Raw genomic sequence first — 18,496 nt, 5'->3', positions numbered from 1 at the left:
CGAGGAAAGTTTTGGCGGTTTTTATGGGTGGGGTTTAAAGGTACTATATAAAGTTTGGGATTTAAATGTATTAGTATCGAAGGTGCTCGCAGTTACGTCGGATTGAAGTTGGTCACATAGGTATATGTGCAGTTGCTGCTATGTTTATTGTACGTACAGGCGTTGGAGGAATTAGCCGGGAGAAAAGAAACGATGCGAAAGAGGAACAATGTTATATGTCATGATCATGTGTTTATATAATGTTTCGATTGAAGAAATATGTACAATTCAGTAAAATAAAATATTGTATCGCAAGAGAAAATAAGATGTTACTGCGAGCAACTAATCCTATATCTGTGTTTGTCTTGTTTATAGCCTATTGAATTAGAAATTAAATGCTTTAAATTCGGACGAGCAGGGCGAGGGAGAATTTAAAACTATTATGTTTAAGGGGCTTGACTTTAATTATACAGATATTTAGCAGGACACGGAGATTCTGATGCAAATAATTGAAAAAATGAAGACATAATACATGAATGAAAACTTTTGAGGCTACAACTAAAAAAGGATAATTATCTGCATATAAAAACAGGTATAAATAGGTCAAACTGATTTGTTTACATTTTGTATACAGGTGTGTGGAAATGGCGATGGAATTAATTTGCATATCTATATAAATATAGTAGAATGCTATTGCTTTTCTGTTTACATGATTATATGACATAGCGCACATATTGATATTGTGGTACATTGAAGCACAAATTATTACATATATATATATAACTATACTAGTTGTTTCATATGAAAAAAAAAGAATTAGTTTCATTGATCTATACATATTATATTGACAACAATCTATATATAGAGTTTATTGTTTTATTTTGTTTTGTGCAGAGTATATACAATCTAATGTTATTGTATCATACACTGCCACATATTTTTTTAATTGTTTTTTATGAATATATATAAAATAGGAGTATATACAGATATTTGTACAAGTACAAATTATTATGTCCATTGACTTAGGCATTGTTGTATGGATAATATATTTTGAAAGGAAATGGTATATGGTAACTGTTCTTGTACCTATGTCTTTGATGATTTACTGGAATCAGTTTGTCTTTTGTGATATTCATCTGTAGGGGTTGTTGCTGGTCTTTTCCCCTGTTTTTGTACTGGTGTTGTTGATTCAGGGTTTACAATGAATTTGTCTATTGGTCCTTTTGATTCAACTTTTGGCTTGTTTTTTGTTTTGTCTTTGTTTTTCTTTTTTCTTGTTTTTTTCTCCTGTGAATCAGGATCAATTTCTGTAACGACTTTACTGATAGCTGTTGTTGTTGCTGTTATTGCTTCTGTAGGTAGCAATATGGACTGTGAAGATGGGGTTTCACTGTGATCAACATGATCACCAATGTCAGTCTCTTCCCCACTTTCACTTTCACTAGAATCAGACTGGTCATCTGTTTTATTAGCTTCATTGTCTGATGCTGTTTTACTAGGAGTGTCATTATCTGGTGCTGGTTTACTAGGAGTTTGGCATTTTTTTGCTTTATGCCCTTCTTTTCCACATTCATTACAAACCCAATCGTTTTGGCATTTGTCCTGTTTGTGTCCCTTTTTCAGGCATTTTTGACAAGTAATATGTGCATTTATGTAGATTTGGCCTTTGTAATATATTTTGGCATTGTACTTGCTTATCCTTGTGAATCTGGGTAGTGTGCCTTCCAATGGTTCGACAAAAAAAATTCTGTCTCCAGATTGGCAGTCGGTCATTTCGCCATTTATTCTCACTCTCTCTCTGAAATAGCTTGTAACGACTACGCCATTAGATTGAAAGAACGAGAAGATCATACCGTCCTCAGCTGATAATGGAATGTTGGACACACGTATTCGGAGGTATTCTGGGCGTTGTTCAGCTACAGGGATTCTTGGGTTTTTATCGTATACTGTTAAAAGTTTGTTACGTATAGATACACCTCTTGTAAGGAGGTGATCTCTTGCTAGTTCTTGTGCAAGATAAATACGCCACATTCCCTTGACTCTTTGTAACCCTTTCATTTGGAATCTGGGTACCTCTGAACCGATACTTTTGTAAACTTCTTCATGTTGTAAGAAGTCTTTTTGTTGGAGTTCTGTATTGCCAAATAAATCTGTTTCTAAAATGAATACCGGTTTTACTGACCTCAGTTCCTCAAGACCTTCATGTATCGGGTAAAAGTTGGTATGTTTATGATATGCTGGTTGTGAAACCGCATCGGAATATGAGTTGATTTCAGCCATGTTGTTTGTTTTGGTTTTCTTGACTGGTTGGATATATTAAATTTACGGTGTTAAGCGTTTGTTAAAATGTTTAATATACTTTTCAAACTTTCCTGATTGTTATTTTCTGTAACACTATACAAATTGGTAATCTTAGACGAATATTTCTTTGGTTATTTAACAATATTTAAGGAGCACGACGAGTTCCGTGGATATCGTTCGATGCCCCTTACATCCCATCGCTTAAAACTTTTTAGGTCAGACTAACTTTAATAATTCAGTCCCTCCCATTATCAATTTTTTCTATTTATGAGGGCCTAAATTCCTATTGCTCTTAAAACTGGTCATGAATCCTGGATATTAATAAGTGCCATGTGGAAAAAGAGACCAATCAAAAGTCAGCTCAATTTTATTGAGATGGGTAAACCTTGTGCTCATGCCAAATAATCAATTGATGAATTTTCATTGTCTGTGCTATCAATATATTGATGGAAGATGACCTGAAAATAACGATTGAACTATTCAGGTTACGGTTAGATGTACATTTCATTTACAAAAGACTCAACAGTAAGACTGGAATAAAAAAAAAAAAATTAAAAGGCCAATATAGTATGAAGTTGTAAAAGGGTTTTGCTGGAGCACATTTTATATGAAACAGAGAAGCTTTTCATACCACAAATGTGCACATGTTCGACATTTTGACAAACCCTATCAAATTACATTTTGTTATATGATATTACCATCAAACAAATGTTCTTTTTAGGAAGCACATGCAGTCAGGAATGTTGCGTTTTATTTGGGAATAAAATTCAATCTTTGAATGCCTCCTAGTTTTTGTCTGCCTATCAAAGTAACATATTCTTTACTTGCAATTGGTGTTCTTACTTATATAATATATTTAAAGCTACTATTTTTTTTGTAGATATTATCAGCAGCTGCTGCAGCTGGAGTCAGTGTGGCGTTTGGTGCTCCTATTGGTGGAGTATTGTTTAGTTTAGAGGAAGTAAGTTTCTTAGTTTTCTCAATTTTCAAGGCATCGAACAAGCTATAGGTTATTGAAAAAAAAAACCTGATAGTCAATTGTTTGTTTATTCTAGGTGAATTAACATAAGTTATATGAGACATGTACCAAAATATTGGGTACTGTAAATTTATGAATTTTTTAAATGTTTTAATATTTTTTAAATAAATAGACCATATATGGCATAAGATCAAAACTCCCATTTTAAACCTTTTAGTCATTGTTTGTTTGATTATTTTTAATTTTGATTCTAAGTTGTTTTTGTACTTTTTGTAGGTTAGTTACTATTTTCCTTTGAAGACCCTGTGGAGATCATTTTTCTGTGCACTAGCAGCTGCATTTGTACTCAGATCAATTAATCCATTTGGAAATGATCATCTTGTGATGTTTTATGTAGAGTATAATGAACCCTGGTACTTACAGGAACTTATACCGTTTATATTCCTTGGGGCGTTAGGGGTGAGTACTTACAGGAACTTATACTGTTGATATTCCTAGGGGCATTTGGGGTGAGTACACAATTTATACTCATAGAGGCATTAGGGGTGAGTACAAAGTTTATATTCCTAGGGGCATTAGGGGTGAATACAGACATTTATAATCCAGAGGCATTAAAAATGTATATGTACAGGAACTATGACAGAAATTAGAAGTTTTGTCTAATATCTTGAATATAAAAAAGAAGATGTGGTATGATTGCAAATGAGACAACTCTCCACAAGAGACCAAATGACACAGAAACTAACAAGTATAGGTCACTATAAAGCCTTCAAAAATGAGCAAAACCCACACTGCACAGTCAGCTATAAAATGCTCTGAAATGACAATGTAGAACAATTCAAACAGGAAAACCAACAGCCTAATTTATGTACAAAAATCGAAAGTAAATCAAATATGTAACACAAACACGCAACAACCACTGAATTACAGTCTCTTGACTGAAGACAGGCATAAACATACAGAATGTGGCAGGGTTAAATATGTTAACGGAATCCAAACCCTCCCCCTAACCTGGGACAGTGGTTAAAAAGTACAACATAAGATCCAACTATTAAAATCAGTTCAAAAAGGCGTAACTCATCATATGGATACAAATAGAAATACATCTCACAAAAAAAGAATGGATGTGGACAGGTACTTATACATCCCAACAACAAAAGGACACTAAGTACAAACATGAGAGAACCCACAGTTATTGACAGCTAGTTCAAAGCCAATAATAACTTATAAAAAAATTATGCATCTAAGAAATAGCCAAAAGTTTGACAACTTGTTTAAGGTGCAAACAGGTCAACACAATGCTCCATTAATTTATTAAACTGTGCTCCAATAGCTGTTGGCACAAATGAATTATAGTTAAAGACTCGATGTCTGAACAAGATCTTAGAAAAGTCTTTAAATCTTTATACTTAATTTTATCCTATTTTGATTTCTGTTATAACTTTGAGCTGTAGCATCACAACAAAATTAATAACATTATCACTTATCCTCTCCTTCAGGGTTTATATGGAAGTTTTTTTTTAACAAAATGAATATTGCCTGGTGTAGATATAGGAAGAATTCGAAGTTAGGACAATACTTAATAGCTGAGGTTGGTATATACAAAGATTTTACAAATAGTGTAGAAAAGGATTTCCTATGATATCAAAAAAAATTATTGTTTTGGCAAAGGTTCTAAAATGACTGTTTATGCCCCAGCCGTAGCAGAAGGCAATTAAGTTTTACTCTTGTTCGTCTTGACGTACGTTCATACGTCCCAAAATTGGTTTCTGTTCTCAAATAAATTTTATGAAACTTATACACAATATGTTTATTGCCACATAACACAGATCTAGTTTGAATTTTGGTGCAGTAACTTTTACTGTTTTAGATGCCCTTTACAAATTGGAAAAATTGCTGAATTTTTGTTTTCATTCTCTAACTTAAGTTTGCCTCAATAAAATCTTATGAAAATTAAACAAAATGCTCATTACTACAAAACTCAAATCAGGAACATATTGGGTAGCGTGACTTTTACTGGTCTTGATTTATTTTCCTTTATGAAGTTTTATGCAAGCAGGAGCTCCTCAGTTTCCTATGAACACATTCCATATTTATTTTGAATTATGTCTTCAACAACAGGAGATAGGAAAATGAATCATTTCTCTTCTACTTATAACATAAATCTTACCATATACTCTTGAGTGGGAAATTCTCTGCACTTATTCTTAATGCTGTGTGCTTAGTGGAGAAGCAAAACATACTAATTTGAAAGTCTTTAGTTTGACCGGGCCCTCTTTCCAAAACACATCCTCCTTCCCTTGAGGTGATCATACTATCACTAGACCTCTCAGTTAGTCATACCATAGGAACCACTAGATCCAGTTCGAAATGTCTTGAAGACAAATTAAGATTGGGTGTGATAGAAATATTCTTTTGTGCCCTGAATATTGTGAAAAATATACCACATTTTCTTTTGTGCTAGTATCATGTCTAGACCATGTGTTGTTCATTGATGCTTGGTTTCTATAAACATGAGAAGATGTGGTAAGATTACAAATGAGACAACTCTCAACCAGTGACCAAATGACATAGAAATTAAAAAACAAAAGGTCACTGTTTGGCCTCTGATACTAAGCAAATCCCATACAGCATATTCAACTAGAAAGATCAAGAAAAGACAATTTGAATTATTGAAAACAAATCAAACCAGAAAAACTGACATCCTGATTTATATAAAAATTAATCAACGAAATTCAAATATGATAAAGTTTATACTAACATTTATGATTACAGACGTTAGACATTGACAAAATATGAAATTTCTGAAAGGATTACTTTAATATAAAGAAGTACTATTATTGTTTGTTATTTTTATTGTAGGTTTTATGTGTTACCTTATTGACAGCCATTCTCAGTTATCCAAACAAATATACAAGGTATTGAGAAGATTGTAGATATATATAACATTTATTAACCAAAATTCAGAAATTATTGTGTGCATTTATTATTGTGATTTTTTTTTTAAATTTACATAAATGCAAGTCTTAATTTATTGCGATTTCAGGAATATCTGCATACTGATTTGTGTTTCAGATATCAGAATGGGAGTTCAAATTATTGGGATACTCAACTTATTGCATTATTTGCCATTATAATAACCTCGAAATAATTTCTGAATTTACATTATATAAAAAGAATTTTTAAACAAATTTTTTTAGTTTCTATATAATTTCTGTACTTTTATTAAGTTTTAAAAAAAATATTCCTTGCTGATATTATTAAACACACTGTTATTATTTCCAAAAACATTTTTAATTCTATTTTGTTTTCAAGAAAAATAACACAAACATATGTAACACTCCCCAAAACGTGTCCATTTAGCTCAAACTTTTTGGTACTGACATTTTATTAAAACGCCAATAATTTCTATAGCAAATCAAGTCCATGAATAGTTTTCCACAGGAGTCCAAAGAAAAGGAAAAAATATATCCAAGGTTGTCAATATCGATGTATTTTTGGTGCAATTTCTGAAGATTAAAATAAATACGGACCTAAAAGAAGACAATCTAAAATGGAGACTTGTAAAATTACAGAGGTGGCCAATGCCCTAAATGCTTCATACCTTAGATACAAACTTTCTGTCTGTCCAATGTTCATTATCATGGACCGTTTTATGGGTGTGTGGACAACACGTTTGTGAGTGTTGCATATATATGATATAATTTACAATTTCAACTAACATCAACATTTTTACCAATTTCATTAACTTATAAATGTATCCACATATTTATTGATCACTTTTCATAAACAGTTTGAGACAGACACTTTTTTGGGAAGCAGTAGTTATACACTTATACAAAAAAAGCAAAACATATATAACACACAGTAGACATGATTCTATTAATAAATATATACTGATTGAATGACCGCTATTTAACTCCATTTGATATCTATAACATTTTGAAACTGACTGATATCTTTTTGCCACTTGTTGAATGTCAAATATTTTATGCATATTCAGGATGAAATAAAATTACACAACAGATAGAAGTTGAACAAAAAATTGTCATATAAAGTTCAAAAGCCTATGCAATTGTTGTTGAAAATATTTATAGCTATTGTATCACCTTACTAATTTAACCAATACTTGGAAAGATAGATATTTTTGTTAGGTTTAACAAAAAAATGTTCAGCTATAAACATTATCTTGAGCAAAATGATGCAACACAATGCAATCAACTTTTGTAAATTTCATTATTTATCCATGACACATATTTACAGGATGAACACAAGCGAATTGATCAGACAGTTGTTCAGTAGATGTGGAGCTGAAGATAAAACAATGTTATGGTAATGTATAAATTTTTTTGTTTTTGTGAAAAAGTAATAAGTTTCTTTTATTAAACATTTTTGTTATTTTTTTTACTTTGGAACATAATGCTTTCAATAATCTACACTTACAGTTTCAGTCAATAATTCTCAAGTTTCGTTTAATTTGGCTTGAACAAAATATTTGTAAGTAGAGTTATTCATATTTTAATGATCTCTTTTTGACACTCTCATTGCATATATATGTTTTATGAAGAAACTTTTTCTATCATCCATCCATATCTCCCATCTCTCATTCCTTCTAAAGTACTTATATCGTTATTAAACGTAAAAAAGTTAGCACAAGACTGTATTATTCCTCATAGAAAACATTGAATATCCACATATTGTCTACCCTTTCATGTTTTATAATGAGTTTTCTTTGCTTCAAATTATATGACATCAAAGTGTATTTCAGTTTTTGAAATCCCTTTGTTTTAACAGACTTATACTGTTTACCATCATATGACACGTGTTGTACTGATCCATCATTACACGTCACATACAGACTGCCATCTTGTAGTGTAGTCATACTTCTGGGTCCTGCTGGTAATGTTAGAGTGTGATGTCTGTTATCAGTACAACTGTACCAGTACAGCTTCTTGTTGTTGTTGTAGAAGTTGTCACAGTAGAATATTCTGTCACCAGAACCATGTAACCAGTAAGGATAACAGGCAGACTGTATTGTCTGTACCACCTCTCCTGTCTGGTGATCTATGGTCAGTAGATTCTTGTTACCACTTACAACTAGCTTGTTGTTTATAGTTGTAATGCCTGTCCACGTGATTCTAGGTACTGATATAGATTTAAGTGTGAGTTTATTGTTTATGTCATACATCTCTATACTGTAACTATACAACAATGGAACAGCTACTGTAGAGTTGTTGACTGCTGTAACACAGATAGGTTTACCTTGTACATCTATACTGTCTATCTGTGATCCATCTGTATTACAGATCAGTAGTATCCTCTGTTTAGGTATACATATCACCAGTCTACCATCATCCATCATCACTATATCTGTTACATATCCTCCCATGTCACCAACTTTTGATGTCAGGTCTGTCTGTTGATGCATTGTGAAGATAGGCTTTCCTAGTTTGTAGGGTTTTACTGGTTGATCTTTTATTTCTGAAATATGAAGCATCTGGTTTGTACACTGAAATTAATGGAAGATCAGTTTATTTTTTTTTATATGCATTATTCATCATTTGTCACTCAAAAGATATGTTTGTGTCTTGAATAGATAACTTAACATAAATATCATTATGAAGTTGATGAATTTTAGATACAAACCTTGTTTATCAAATTTCCTCCTACAGTTCTGGCAAACTACTCTCTCCATGGATTCCTTAAAAAAAAATAAGAATGTATAAAAATGAATAGAGATATTGTTTTGAAAACACGCAATGAGTATAATCAATTTTATTTACAATTCTAATATGACGTGCTTCTTTAGCTTTGTAAACAACACTGTGATAAAATTCTCGATAAAATATACTTAGCGCAGACTCAGAGATATACATAATAATGGCTGTTACAATATACTTGCCACGTAAATCTACATGTATTGGAACCTATTTTCAGACCCTCTGCCGATTTTATTGTTTTAAAAAGGGCAATTAAAAAAACCCAACGTAACTTTTCTTCTTATTCATATGCATAATAAAAAGAAGTAATGCACAAGAGCTCGGAGAAATCAACAAAATAAAAATTAAATAAAATTCCGCGAAAGTCTATTAATCTTTTTGGCGCATTTAAGTCATTTCAAAACATGACGTCATACAAATGAAACCGCTAAAGTTGAAAGTTTTCTGTTGCGTGAACCATCGGAATTTCGTATGATATTGTATTAAAACTGATTTTTGAGGTAGGTTTTGTTTTATTTTCTATTCTATTACATTGTTCGCATATTTACTTGTTTTAGCAAGTCAACATGGCGGCTCCTTAGTTACAAAATGTCAACTTTGGATTTAACGGAAGCTTACGAGAAAAACATGTAAATTAAAAATGGCAAATGTTGGGTTTGAGAATTTAAAGAATTAAAAAGTTTTTTTTCTAGCAGTTATTCACGAACTAACCTACACAGGCTACATATTTATAAAGATATTTGAGCTTTATCTAGCAGGGAGTAAAAAAGAACAGCCACACACACAGCATACCAACCCTCGCTTCAGTTTTTTAATGACCGTATTTGTCCTATTAGAATCGAAATAATTCATGGAAGCCATATATTGTTGAAAATTTACACATGGCCTGGGCCATGATATTCGTTAATTTTATCCCTCACTAACGCTCAGGATAAAATTCGAATATCACGGCCCAGGCCATGTGTAAATTTCCAACAATATATGGCTTCCATGAATTATTTCTTAATTATAGTTACTGTAAATATACTCTACAATGGCGTTACAACTTTTTTACTGGCCATTTTGTTAATTTCTGAGTTGCAATAACTATATGTCAATATGTACGCAAAACATCAAACGGTATAAAATCAGTTTATTTTACAGTTCCTGTCTAGTCAATTTTCTTTATTTTTTAAAGTGTCTGTTTTCAAGGAAAATATTTTTAAATGTAAAATTTGTTTGAAACAGAAGTGTGTTACAATTTTGATGTAACCTCTTCAACAAATGATTTTGTAGAATAGTTGTAAAAACAACTCATTTAACCCTTTCAGCCTTGACAAAAGCTCCTCTGAGACGATGGCTTCACTAGCTATTTTGACACGAGAAAGAGATCTTTATATTAAATCTGCAGTCATTTTTGGCTTTATTTTATTCACCTTCACTTTGTACACAGTTTTGTTCATGTTTTGATAGTTTTTTCGGCATAACAAGAAAATTGGCAAATTTTCAGCATTATTTTGATGAAATTCTCAAAGTTTCGAATTTTTGACCAAAAATCGTCTTTATCTAAAGCACCTAAGTTTCAAAATTTTAATGAGGTTATAAAAATTCCTTACACTAAACAATGTCCATTCCAAGTGTATTTGTACAAAAAACAGCATTTTAATGTAAAACTAGTAGAGGCTTTAAAGAGCCTGTGTCGCTCACCTTAGTCTATGTGCATATTAGACAAAAGATACAGTAGGATTCATGACAAAATTGTGTTTTGGTGCTGGTGATGTGTTTGTACATCTTGCGTTACTGAACATTGTTGCTACTTACAATTATCTCTATCTATAATGAGCTTGGCCCATTAGTTACAGAGGAAAATATTTTATGAAAATTGTTGAAAATTGACTATTAAGGGCATTAACTTGTTTGTCAACATTATTGCTGTTTACAGTTTATCTCTATCTTTAATAATATTCAAGATAATAACCAAAAACAGCAAAAATTCTGTAAAAATTACCAATTCAGGGGCAGCAACCCAACAACCGGTTTTCCAAGTCATCTGAAAATTTCAGGGCAGATAGATTTTGACTTGAGTCATCATCAGCTGTCTGAAGCATGAATCATGGTAAACGGGGATTCTTCGTCGAAAGGGATAGGTTAAGTGTTAAGCCATTTCAACAACACAATTTTATTACACCTTGCAATTGAACGCTTTTATTTATTAGTTCAGTGTTGATAGCTTTCAGTGCAGAACACTTTGTTCAAAAATACAAGTTATGAAAATTGAATAGGTTTTGCAAATCTAAGAAAATGGCATAAACCCAGCAACATAAATTAAATCATTTGCTTGATAAAATTGAATTAGATACAAGAGAAAACAGAATATTGAGTGAATAGTTATGTTAAAAAATGCAAATATATATTAAAATAAATGGCCCAATGTTTTTCCATTTTCTTTTGGTCTTGTCTGTCTTTCTTCAATTAATGATATCTGAACCTGTATGTCCTGTCATTTCATAGAAATCTTTATTGATGTGTTAAAATGTGTGAATAAATCATACCTCTATTTTAGCTGTAAGCCCAGTAGTGTTCATGTTTACAGTATCCAATATTTGATTGTACTTAAATCTATTTTGGTGTCAATCTGAAATTAAATGTTTATACTTATGATTTTTAAACAAAGAATATTATAATCTCAAATTCCCTCATCCAAAATTACTGAGTTATGAACTCTGGACCCTTAGTAAGGATATGGGTAATTTATCTAAGCAAGCCATTTGTTCATGTGTATTAAAGTTTATGCATTACTAATTCACGAGATCATGTCTTTTAGTAAATGAAATAACTTATAACCTATTATAATTACACTGTCTGTTCTATATCAACAACAGTATTGCACATGCTGTTGACAGATTTATTCACTGGTACGGCTATTATTGACCCTTTACACTTTGTTATGCCCCTGTTGTTCGTGAGGGGGCATTAAGTTTTACCCTTGTCCATCTGCATCCTGAAAGGTGCCAGGCACATAAAGATATGTGGGTTTAAACTATAAATAATTTTCATTCTTATCTTGTACAGCTACACCACTGTCCCAGGTTAGGGGAGGGTTGGTATCCTGTTAACATGTTTAACTCTGCCACATTCTGTATGTATGTGCCTGTCCCAAGTCAGTAGCCTGTAGTTCAGGGGCTGTTTTTTGTTGATGTATTACACATTTCATTTTTGTTCATTTTTTTGTACATAAATTAGGCTGTTAGTTTTTTTTCGTTTGAATTGCTTTGCAGTTGTCATTTCAAGGTCTTTTACAGCTGACTATATGGTATGGGCTTTGCTCATTATTGAATGCTGTACAGTGTCCTATAGTTGTTAATTTCTGTGTTATTTGGTCTCTTGTGGTGAGTTGTCTCATTGGCAATCATACTACATATTTTTTTCAAGCTCCATCCTCCCCATACAAAGTAATGAAGAATAACAACTCTTTTGTTATTTTTTTTGACATTGAAATAATACAATACCTTTTCCAATATTTCTTGGATATCAAGAAGGATTGTTGTGTATTTGTTACACAGAGCATCATCCAATGGTCTTTTTTGTATCCTTATCAGTTCATCTACTTTATTCTGGTCAAGTTGAAGGATTTTGGTCTTTAACTCATCCATCAATGGGCCATACTCATCCTTGGTTATACCACATGTTGTGTTATGACTCAGGTAGTCATTCTTATTCCGTCGGAGTATATGGACTGCTTCTTCATCAAGTTGTCCCAAATTGCAGCAGTTATATAATATAAGACCACACAAACTTAAATCAAGATCTGCTGGTTTGATTGATTTAGCTGTGTACTTACAAAAACAGTTGTGTATACCAGGCCCTGGATTTTCAGCGTACAATTGTTTCCATTGGTGATGATTTAGAGGAAGAGCTCCTTGGTTGGTGCAGTTTGCTTTATCTGTACAGCACCAGGCATTTCTGTGGCGTAGGTGAAATAAGATGTGGATGACTGCCTTTCTATCAAGGAAATCCTTCAGACATTTGAAGTTTAGGTCTTGATATTTTTGTTCTAACTTTTGTTGAAACAATGGAGTAACAACCTCTAAGTAAACAGATCCAACAACAAAGTATCTTCTTTTATCTTCTTTATCCATTCTATAAATACAGGATAAAAATATTGACTTGTCACAGCCTAAATTGTATTACAAGTCATAAAACCTATTATTTGTTAATATATTTGATGTGTGTTACATTGTCTTTTGGTTTTTGTTGCACTTTAGTGTTTTCAGTTGTTTCGTTGATTTTCTCTTATAGGTGATGTGTTTCCCTTGGTTTTAGTCTGTAACCTTGATTTTTTTTCTGTCGTTGGGTTAATGACTTTCGAAATTGAAGTAAACTACTGTTGCCTTTATTTATAGATATATGTATATATGCATTTAAATAGTCTCTTATAATTATTTCAACAAAAACTATTATTTGATTTAAAAAAGGGTACAAGTTCTATATATGGTTAATAGTATTTTATTTCATATTGTTTAATATATTATATGTGTGTTACATTGTCTTTTGGTTTTTCGTTACACTTTAGTGTTTTCTGTTGTTTCGTTGTTTTCCTCCTATATGTGATGTGTTTCCCTTGGTTTCAGTTTGTAACCCCAATTTGTTTTCTCTTATTCGGTTTGTGAATTTTGAACTGAAGTATACTTCTGTTGCCTTTATTTATAATTATGCATTTTAATAGTCTCTTATAATTATGTATAGAATGGCTCTCATTTTATATAGTTTTATTTTACAATGTATAAAAATTGATTGTTTTTGTTGAGAGATGAGATTTAAATAAAACATTGAAATATAAATCATATCAATGTTCTTATATTTGGATTAAAGCTATTACTCTTAATCAAATGATTTTAGATTATTACATTAATTCAGAAGCTACAAATATCATGAATATATAAAATGTATAGGAATAGTCACTTTATAAAAAGATTTAAAGCGTTTTTTATTAACTTACTTTCCTTTTTGTTTCACTTTGAAGATATGATTGTGTAATGGCTGACAAAATTAATAAAATGGGAAATTACCTGCACTATATTTAGTAACATACACCTGGTTTAATCAACAATATAATTTACCTGGATTTTTAAAAGCTAGAACTATGTAAATATGTCATGCATGACACTTGTTTGTTTATATTTGCTGTACATATATTGAAGAAAAAAAAAATTTGTGTGTTATTCTTTAAAATTTTGATGTTAAGGAAAAACTCCATATCTATTTGGAGGTGCTCCTAATTAAAGAAGGCGCATACTAAAAAGAAGAAGTGATATCTTTGATATGCAATTGAAAGAAATGTAAGGCACATTATATATAGTGTCAAGTAGTACTGCTTTCATATTAAGGTTCATATATATATATAACTATTATAACAATTTTTTCTGTATCATGAGAACAAACCCTGTAATCCATTGGTTGTCAATTTTCTTTCTATGCGTTCTCTTTCCTTTTTGAAAAAAATCAAGCTTTTCTCTTTTTATTTATTCACATTTATACATTTATACCTTTCTTATCTTATTTTATGGTTTATGTTTTTCTAAAGGTCATTCAGTGACCTATTCTTGTATATATCTCTGTCCTTTGATATGTATAGCTTTTTCATTGATGGTTATACAAATCCTTGGTTATACCACTTATAAATATTTATATCTAGTTAGGAATTATATCTTACTGATTTCATATGGTATCAGGTTCGTTTGCCCCAATACACTTTCGCACCCTACACATTTGCAGCTCGCACGTTTGCACCCAAGGTCCGTTTGCACTCCACACGTTTGTGCCCAATTTTAATTAAATTCCAGTTGATTAATTGGAAAATCATGATTGTTGTTTATAATTGCTTTGATGTAAATACTGAATATATTTAGCTTGGTATGAGTAAAACTTTGATTTTAAATGAAAAAGACAAAAGATAATTGTTTTTTACAGCTTGTTCCCTTTGATCTGAAACAATGAAACAATAAAATATAGCAGTACACTATTATAACCAAAATATGATCAAATTCATTCAACACACAAAAAAAAAACCGTAGTCAGAATCTCACTTTATTTTGAAACAAGTCAATGAAACAAAGTTATAGCAATACACATGATTAAGAGTTATTCAACACAAATTAAAACGTTGACAGAATCCCACTTTATTTAGAAAGGATTATCATTTTTTAACATTACACTATTCAAACATAATTAAGATTTATTCAACACAAAAAAAAAAATGCTGTCTCGCTTTATATTGAGACAATGACAACAAATATACTTATAAGAATACACTTGCCAAAACTTGATTATAAAGTTATTTAACACAAAACCAATTTAAATTAGGTGCGAAAATGTAGGGTGCGAACGGTCTTTTGGTGCCAACATGTAGGGTGCGAAAGTAAAAGGTGGCAAACATGAGTGGGTGCGAACGTGAATGGGCACGAACGGACCCGGTTTAATTTATATACACTCGTTTATAGAAACGATTTAGATTAAAATTCCATAAAAAACAAATTGTGCAAACAATTGGGCATTTTAAGAAAGCAAATCTAAAAAATGCAGTTTTAGTTATTGTCGAGCCTGCAACTTTTGTTGCAGAAAGCTCTACATGGGATAGTGATCCGGCGGTGGCGTCGGCAGCGGTGTTAGCGGCGTTAGCTCACTTCTTAGAAGCTTTATATTTTAGAAGGTGGAAGACCTGGATGCTTTATACTTTGTATATAGATGCTTCATGTTACATAGTTTCCGTCCGTCACAGGTCCAATGTCCTTGACCTCATTTTCATGGTTCAGTGACCACTTGAAAAAAAAGTTCAAATTTTTTGTAATGTTGAATTCTCTCTTATTATAAGTAATTGGATAACTATATTTGATATTTGCGTACCTTACAAGGTCCTCATGTCTGTCAGACAGTTTTCACTTGACCTCGACCTCATTTCATGGATCAGTGAACAAGGTTAAGTTTTGGTGGTCAAGTCCATATCTCAGATACTATAATCAATAGAGCAAGTATATTCCGTGTATGGAAGGACTGTAAGGTGTACATGTCCAACTGGCAGGTGTCATCTGACCTTGACCTCATTTTCATGGTTCAGTGATTATAATAAAATTTTTGTGTTTTGGTCTGCTTTTCTCATACTATATGCAATAGGTCTACTATATTTGTTGTATGGAATGATTGTAAGGTGTACATGTCTAGCGGGCAGATGTCATGTGACCTTGACCTCATTTTCATGGTTCAGTGTCAAAGTTAAGTTTTTGAGTTTTGGTCTTTTTATCTAATACTATATGCCATAGGTCAACTATATTTGGCGTATGGAAATATTTTATGATCTTTATGTCAGTCGCGCAGGTTTTATTTGACCGTGACCTCATTTTCACGGTTCATTGCACAGTTTTAAGTTTTTGTGTTTTGGTCTATTTTTCTTAAACTATAAGTAATGGGTCAACTATATATGTTGTATAGAAGCATTGTAGCTGTACATGTCTGTCTGACATGGTTCATCTGACCTTGACCTCATTTTCAAGGTTCATTGGTCTTTGTTTAGTTATCTTGGTTAATGTTAAGTTTATGTGACAGTTGTAATAAAGCTTAGCTTTATACTTAGGACTATCAACATAATATTAATGATTAGTATAGAAGGCGAGACATTTCAGCATGTGCACTCTTGTTTAATTGTGCAGAGTTTTCTGAAGTGAATACCTGTACATTTGTGTGATGAACCTGATAATGTTTGTAAGTATTAAAGATTATATTACAAATTCATGTTTTCAGTGATTACAACAGAAACTCCACCTCTTTGAGTTCTTATACATCCAGTACAGTCGCATGGGATGAAGTTTACACAGCCCTGTGGATGCTCTTTCTGAGATTACTATTTAAAGGGCTTATTACTATTTTTACCTTTGCTATAAAGGTAAGTGTTTATGTACTATTTCCCCCTGTTTACACAGCCCTGTGGATGCTCTTTCTGGGATTACTATTTAAAGGGCTTATTACTATTTTTACCTTTGGTATAAAGGTAAGTGTTTATGTACTATTTCCCCCCTGCACAAAGCATATACTCTCATGCGTACAATTCTTGCCAGTAGGTATAAGAAGATGTGGTATGAGTGCCAATGAGATAATTCTCCATCCAAGTAAAAAATTTGTTAAATAAATCATTATAGGTCAATGTATGCTCTTCAACACAGATCCTTTGCTATCACCTAACAGCAAGCTATAAAGCTCACCAAAAATTACTAGTGTAAAACCATTTAAACAGAAAAACCAAGGGTCTAATATCTAAATATAAAAAACGGGGAACACTTATGACACTCATAAAAAACAAAAAGTATGGAACATCATGTTCCTGACTTAGGACAGGGGAAAACAAATGCAGCGGGTTTTAACATTTAATAGGTACTAACCTTCACCCTTACGGTCTTACCTGAAAAAAAATAGTGTAACATCACAACATAGAAAGACACTCAATCAAAAGACACATTAATACATACAAGTGAAGATTCACTGAACTATGACACAGTGTTTTTAAACGACTGCAAAAATTGAAAAAAAATTGGTCGTATATTGGTATGACGTTGTAGGCATCGTTGTCGTCTTCGTCGTTGTCCGAAGACATATGGTTTACACTAACTTTAGTCTAAGTAAAAAGAAATCTATGAAATTTAAACACAAGGTTTATGACCTTAAAAGGAAGGTTGGGATTGATTTTGGAGTTTTGGTCCCACTAGTTAAGGCATTAAGGGCCAAAAAGGGCCCAAATAAGCATTTTTTTTTGTTTTTTCGCACAATAACTTTAGTATAGATAATCAGAATTCTATGAAATTTCAACATAAGGTTTATGGCCACAAAAGGAAGGTTGCGATTGATTTTGGGAGTTTTGGTCCCAACAGTTTAGGAATTAGGGGCCAAAAGGGTCCAAATTTAAATTTTGTTTGATTTGATCAAAAAATGAATGATTGGGGTTCTTTGTTATGCCATATCTAACCGTGTATTTAGATTTTTAATATTTGGGCCCGGTTATTTATTTTTTTTTTTCCATAAATAAGGCCTTTAGTTTTCGCGTTTGAATTGTTTTACATTGTTTTACATTGTCTTATCGTGGCCTTTTATAGCTGACTATGCGGTATGGGCTTTGTTCATTGTTGAAGGCCGTACAGTGACCTATAGTTGTTAATGTCTGTGCCATTTTGGTCTTTTGTGGATAGTTGTCTCATTGGCAATCATACCACATCTTCTTTTTTATATGTACTTAGATTTTTGATTATGGGCCCAGTTTTCAAGTTGGTCCAAATCTGGGACCAAAATTAAACTTTGTTTGATTTCAACAAAAATTGAATATATGGGGTTCTTCAATATGCTGAATCTAACCATATATTTAGATTTTTAATATTTGGGCCCGGTTATCAAATTGGTCCACATTGAGGTCTTAAGGGTCTAAATTGAACATTATTTGATTTCATTAAAAATTGAATTCTTGGGGTGCTATGATATGCTGAATCTAACAATGTATTTA

At 32.0% G+C, this 18,496-nt stretch overlaps 2 protein-coding genes across 2 annotated transcripts in view; one reads left to right on the top strand and one right to left on the bottom strand.

The window, feature by feature from the left end:
- Nucleotides 1-18,496, top strand: part of LOC139483936 (H(+)/Cl(-) exchange transporter 3-like) — a 47,864-nt gene that overhangs the window by 12,281 nt on the left and 17,087 nt on the right. Inside the window, 7 exon segments of the mRNA XM_071267661.1 lie at nucleotides 3,161-3,241; nucleotides 3,536-3,718; nucleotides 4,759-4,782; nucleotides 4,785-4,850; nucleotides 6,122-6,177; nucleotides 7,523-7,591; nucleotides 16,753-16,894. Of these exon segments, the coding sequence (XP_071123762.1) occupies nucleotides 3,161-3,241; nucleotides 3,536-3,718; nucleotides 4,759-4,782; nucleotides 4,785-4,850; nucleotides 6,122-6,177; nucleotides 7,523-7,591; nucleotides 16,753-16,894 (621 nt within the window).
- On the bottom strand, nucleotides 6,097-14,031 carry LOC139484750 (uncharacterized). The gene is made up of 5 exons (XM_071268671.1): nucleotides 13,958-14,031; nucleotides 12,468-13,098; nucleotides 11,511-11,593; nucleotides 8,906-8,960; nucleotides 6,097-8,740 (listed from the first exon to the last, which is right to left on the bottom strand). The coding sequence occupies exons 3-5, from the start codon at nucleotides 11,541-11,543 to the stop codon at nucleotides 7,923-7,925; spliced, it is 906 nt and encodes a 301-aa protein (XP_071124772.1). The 5' UTR covers nucleotides 11,544-11,593; nucleotides 12,468-13,098; nucleotides 13,958-14,031; the 3' UTR covers nucleotides 6,097-7,922.

Source organism: Mytilus edulis, chromosome 8 (assembly GCF_963676685.1).
Source record: "Mytilus edulis chromosome 8, xbMytEdul2.2, whole genome shotgun sequence".
NCBI lineage: Eukaryota > Metazoa > Mollusca > Bivalvia > Mytilida > Mytilidae > Mytilus > Mytilus edulis.
Note: the sequence above shows the minus strand (reverse complement) of the source record. Positions and strands in the feature narration are given on the sequence as shown.